Genomic DNA, 5,200 nt, shown 5'->3' on the forward strand with positions numbered 1-5,200 from the left:
ACTTACCTCAAATGTATGAAAAAAATGTATGAAACGGTTCTAAAAAATGAAAACGTTGTTACTCCTGAATATTACATTTATTGACGTACAATATTTTTTTAATTATCCGTCAATTATCGTTGGTATTAATAGACGAATAAATGGAAGGCATTGAGATTCTTTTGTTACTGGTCTAATAGGGTCATAGGTCATAAACCATTGTAAGTATATAAATATAATGGTCATTAGGTGTTAATATTGTCCAGGTAAAGTGCTACCTGAGTTGCCTATCGTCATTGTATGGAAGGTACTGCATTTCTTCCGTCGCTATACTTTATATACACTTTTGAGTAAAAATTACGTTTCATTTCATAATTTGAAGCAGTTCGTAATATATTTTTTTTAATCCACTTAGTTACTAAATAAATTGTGCGGATTTACTTTTTAAATATTTTTTTTACTAAGGACTGTATTCGCTTTCTTAGTAAATTCAAAGAGTATGTATACTCTTTGGTATTCAAGATTATCATTTATACACGACTTAAATAATTTTATCAAAAAAATAAATCGCTACATTTAATGAGTTTCTATATGATAAGACCTCTAGGTAGAATTAATATTTGGGCTTAAAAAATTACTCAAAAATTTCGACTTTTATTGCAAATTTCACTGACCATTGTGTGTTGCCTATTTATTAATCCCTAGCACCCTAAAGGAATGTACGTGTGTAACCGGCTTAACAGAGATGAAAACACAGTGTATAGATCGGCCTGGGTGATTTAGACTAACCTCAAATTGTTATGCCATAATTGAGGTATTTCGTATTTATTTATGTTGTGCTAACCTTATTTTATTGTTGTTCAAAGGTTAAAACTGTCTATTTAGAAAATGAAGCTTGTGTACAAGCGTGGCCAAAGGCTGCTTTTAGAATTAGCGGATACTAATGTATTTGAAGGTGTTTATGACGGCGGTAATATAAATAGAATGGAATTGATAAACATTCTTGATCATTATACCCAAAGTGCAATTGGTGGCAGACTTTCCTTTTACATCAATGAGATTCAATCCGTAAAGGAACTAAACGAGGATGGCGAAGAGGTTAAAGAAGAAAAAGAAGATAAACTGCCATCAACTGAAGTAGAACGTCTACAACTGATGGCAAGGACGTATATTTATATAAATAAAATTGAAGAGGCTTGTGATGTAGTTGATGTCTTGGCGAATTGCGAATGTATTGGAATTGTGGGTATAGGGGCAGAGTTTTCTACAACGAAGCCTGTAGAGTTATTGGTCATGTCATCGTGGAGTCAAGTGTATATCGTGAATTTGAGTTTGTGTACCCATTCCGGTTTTCCATCAGGTTTAGCTAAAATTTTAGAATCAAATTATATCCAAAAAGTAGGTCATAATTTGGTTCCGCTAAGCCAGTCATTGTGGCATTGTTATAAAGTTACAATAAACAATACTTTTGATACACAGGTTTGAATTCTGAGTATAGGTTTACTTTACTGACCTTCAATTTTTAGATCGCAGATGAGAAAATAGAAGTTGATAGGGGACATTTATATAAGGCGCCGAATTTGGCAGATAGTTTAAAGAAACACTTACACTTACCGTGCTTACTGGAGGATACACCGGTAAAGGGAGTAGTTAGGAAAGACTGCCACATAATGTTAATTTTTAGAGTACAACCTCGGAAATGTGGAGTGAACGTCCTTTACCTGACTTTCGGAAGATACAAGCTGCCCAGTTAGTAACATATCTAATTACACTGAGAAATATACAAAAAAGGCTGCTCTTAAAAGATTATTACGATCCCATTGAAGAATATATTGAAAAAATTCATAAGTCTGATTGTTATCGACCTCATGTTGATTTTAAAAGTGATACTATACCATTTCGTCTAAAGGAAATACTCGATTCATTTTAATTTGCGGACTTTTACTGTGAGAAACCTTCGTTCAATACAGAAATACCGTCAAATATTAATTGACAATAATGGTGGGTTTATACAATCATTATCAAAAATCATTAAGAAATATCCAATAGCAACAGTGGTTTATTGCACGTTGCTAACCAACGAAACCATCCTGAGCTTCGTGAACTAATGATAATGATTGTATAAACCCACCATAATATTCATTTTACCAGTAGTTTCACAAATGTTTCTAAAGTACTGTTCTTTTGTTATCAACAGTATGCAAAGGAAAAAGCATTATACTGCACTTGCCAAAAACATTGTTCAGTTCTTGCTTGGTTGTTTACATATGTTTACTAATATTTTCAAGAAGAAACTTTTCACAGATAAAATTTGCCTCTGCCTATCTCATTATACACAACAAAGTACATAATAGCGCTTTGCGATCTTATACGTCAATTTCAAATGGTAATTTTGTGAGTGTAATTACTTTTTTAAAATTTAAAGAAATCTTAAAGAAATTTTTTATTTAATGTGACTGTAGGTAATTCATAGATTCAATTCATCACATTTTATGCAAGGGCTGATCTGTCAACTGTGAAATTATAAGGTCCTGGATGTCTTTACAATGCAAATATTTCGGATTTGTTGCTAGTAGTTTTTATAAGGGGTGTATCACGACCATTGAAATAAAAGACTAACGGCCGGTTGCAGGAAAGCGAATTATAATCAAAATCCTACATTATTTGCCAAATCTGAGTTTAAACAAGATTTTTGACATTTGATTGCCTGCATACTGCAGTATAAAGCCAATCAAATGTCTTAATATCGGATTAAACAATAATCCTGGATTATTTTTTTTTGTGCAACTGGCCGTTAGTCTTTTATTTCAATGATCACGACATATGCCAACTATCTATACCTTGAAAAGGAGGCCTTGGAATATTTTGAAAATTTGTCCATGTACTAATGCCAACAAGAGGAATGCATCTAAAATATTTTTGGTGGCACTTTTGGTTATACCGGAAATTGATGTGAATCTGCATATTTAAACGCCATATTTCATTTTTAGATTCTAAATAAAATTCTATGTACATGCCTATAACTATATTTAATCACTTTCAACATATTTTTATGTAAAAAAAGACAATTGCAGCCCAGATCATAGTTACCAATTTTTTTTTAAAAAGCACTTATTTCATTTGGGCTGGTTTCCTTTTAGATGAGGTTCTGATTTAGTGGACTGTGTTGGATGTTTTGATTATAACTACAGTAGAGTAGAACCTCGCTAATCCCAACTAATTGAGACTAGAAGTTGTTCAGATTAGTGAATTGCTTAGATTAACAAAAATAACAAAACAATATTTTGAATTATTTATTGAGAAATAAACAGTTACAAATTGTACAAAAATGAATCTTGTTAGCGAGGTAAATTTTTTTTAAGAAACCCTTATTGTTATAACGGTGTCTTATTCAGCACAATAAATAAGGGTTATTCCGTATAAAGTAGGTACTCTATTCCAAAAATTTTCAGTTTTTGAAATATTGGTTATTTCATATTTTTTCTATTGTAAGAGTTGTTAGTTGACCACGACTGATCCTCATGGCTGCGAAAAAAAGGAAAGACCCAGTTATAAAAATAGGAGATTTTTCAATTCAGTTTTCATACAGAAAACATTGACAATTGTCTTAGGCTGCAAACGTCATTTTTGACAAAAATTAAAATGTCAAAACCGCCTAAAAGACATTATACATACATGAAATGTACGTTACCTAGAATATAAAAAGGAAATAATATATGGCGTGTTCCATTTAAAATAAGCAAGTTTGCATCAACTTGAAAATATGTTAGATGAATTCCTCGTTATAGTAGGTACATTGCTAGATTTTCAAAATATTCAGAGGGTTTTCGGGATATACCTATGGGAAAAAATTATTGCGGATCTGACTTAATAAGCTAAAAAGAAACCCAATAAACAGTATGACATATAATTGCTACTATCAATGTCAACACATTGGTAAAGTTTGTCTCTCTCACACTCATATACCTAATGCTTATTGGGTTTGTTCATAGCTTATTATAAGTGAGACTCGCAATCAATTTTTTTCCATAGCCATCATTCGTTGCTGGACACTATGCAATTGGTGTAATTTGGCATTTAAGTTCTTTTCTTAATCGCTTAGCACTTACTTATTACCGAGATGTTGACCTGCTTACTATTAAGTGGTAAATAAAGGAACGACACCAATGATCAGCTGAAGAGCTGAAGTTCAGTGATTAGTAAAGTAACACCTCTTAATTTTTCAAATATGTTTACATACAAAATTCTATTCAATTTACAATATAACAAAATGAATATGATGCAATACTAAATTTGATATAGTGATGATCCTTTCTGACTTTTTTTACACGAATATCTGTTGCTACGTATCTTACTTGTGTCTTACATTACATTTAATCTTTAATTATTGTTAGGTACATTAAACGTGCAATTTGTGCTGTTGTTTCCTATAGCAAGACGCTCATAAAGTCATAAAGGAAGTGCAAAGCTAGTAAACTACATCAGACACATGCACAATTTTATGAAATTATTAATTTCAATTTTGACAAATAAACTGGTTACCTAGTGATGTACACCATACCACTTCGATCATTTCGGTTTATTCTGTTCGTTAATTTCTTAGTGCATATTATATTGGTTGCATAATTTTAATTTCGATCGCGCAAAAAATGTTATAAGCACGTCGAACGTTAAGGGTTACCGTTTTCAGACAATAATTGGAGTCGTCGCTTCGCTCCTCCTCCAAACAATTGTCTTCGAACGGTAAAAATCCCTTACCGTTCTCCATACTTAATATACTATTGTTGTCTCCTTTAATTGCAATAAAAGAGAAAAAGGTCTTTTTTTATCACGTACCTATCTGCAATTTTTACTGTTTTTCTGTTGTAGTAAGGATGATTTTGTGAGACAGGGTTATTTTCGAGGTTATTTTCAAAATGAGAGATCGCACATATTTTACGTGCATGACTGTCTATACTGTAATAATAATAAGTAATAATAATAATAAACTTATTTTGTAAACCAATCTTTAATAAATTACCTACTAGTTTTTCCACTGTCTTGACCAAGTTGTGAAATACCTCATTTCATGATGGGACTTGAGGCATAGTAATATTGAATGTACAGGGTCCGGCAAAATGATCTCCCACATTTTGCACCGCCACTGTGCCAGAATCACTGAAGAGAGGGGGAGCTTAGTGTAGTCGGTTGGTAGCTCTGGCCTTGCCATTTCAGTTGTCAG

General features: G+C 32.2%; 1 protein-coding gene across 2 annotated transcripts; it reads left to right on the forward strand.

Annotated features, from left to right (window-relative positions):
- Positions 1-697: 697 nt before the first annotated feature.
- LOC116181688 lies at positions 698-1,968 on the forward strand. Of its 2 annotated transcripts, XM_031502104.1 has the most exons (4): positions 698-793; positions 846-1,458; positions 1,506-1,616; positions 1,664-1,968. In XM_031502104.1, exons 2-4 carry the CDS (start codon positions 868-870, stop codon positions 1,907-1,909), a joined length of 948 nt encoding a protein of 315 aa, XP_031357964.1. In that variant the 5' UTR covers positions 698-793; positions 846-867; the 3' UTR covers positions 1,910-1,968. The 2 variants fall into 2 exon arrangements, with proteins under 2 accessions (XP_031357964.1, XP_031357961.1); XM_031502101.1 differs by having other exon boundaries at positions 745-1,458.
- The last annotated feature ends 3,232 nt before the right edge of the window (positions 1,969-5,200 follow it).

Source organism: Photinus pyralis, unplaced genomic scaffold (assembly GCF_008802855.1).
Source record: "Photinus pyralis isolate 1611_PpyrPB1 unplaced genomic scaffold, Ppyr1.3 Ppyr1.4_LG1, whole genome shotgun sequence".
Lineage (NCBI taxonomy): Eukaryota > Metazoa > Arthropoda > Insecta > Coleoptera > Lampyridae > Photinus > Photinus pyralis.

Bases quoted from the DNA above. Each gene is read 5' to 3' on its own strand.
- LOC116181688 (XM_031502104.1), top strand. From the start codon at position 868: ATGAAGCTTGTGTACAAGCGTGGCCAAAGGCTGCTTTTAGAATTAGCG. The intron at 1,459-1,505 runs GTTTGAATTCTG...TTCAATTTTTAG, and splicing joins ACAATACTTTTGATACACAG to ATCGCAGATGAGAAAATAGA. The intron at 1,617-1,663 runs GTAAAGGGAGTA...GTTAATTTTTAG, and splicing joins GCTTACTGGAGGATACACCG to AGTACAACCTCGGAAATGTG.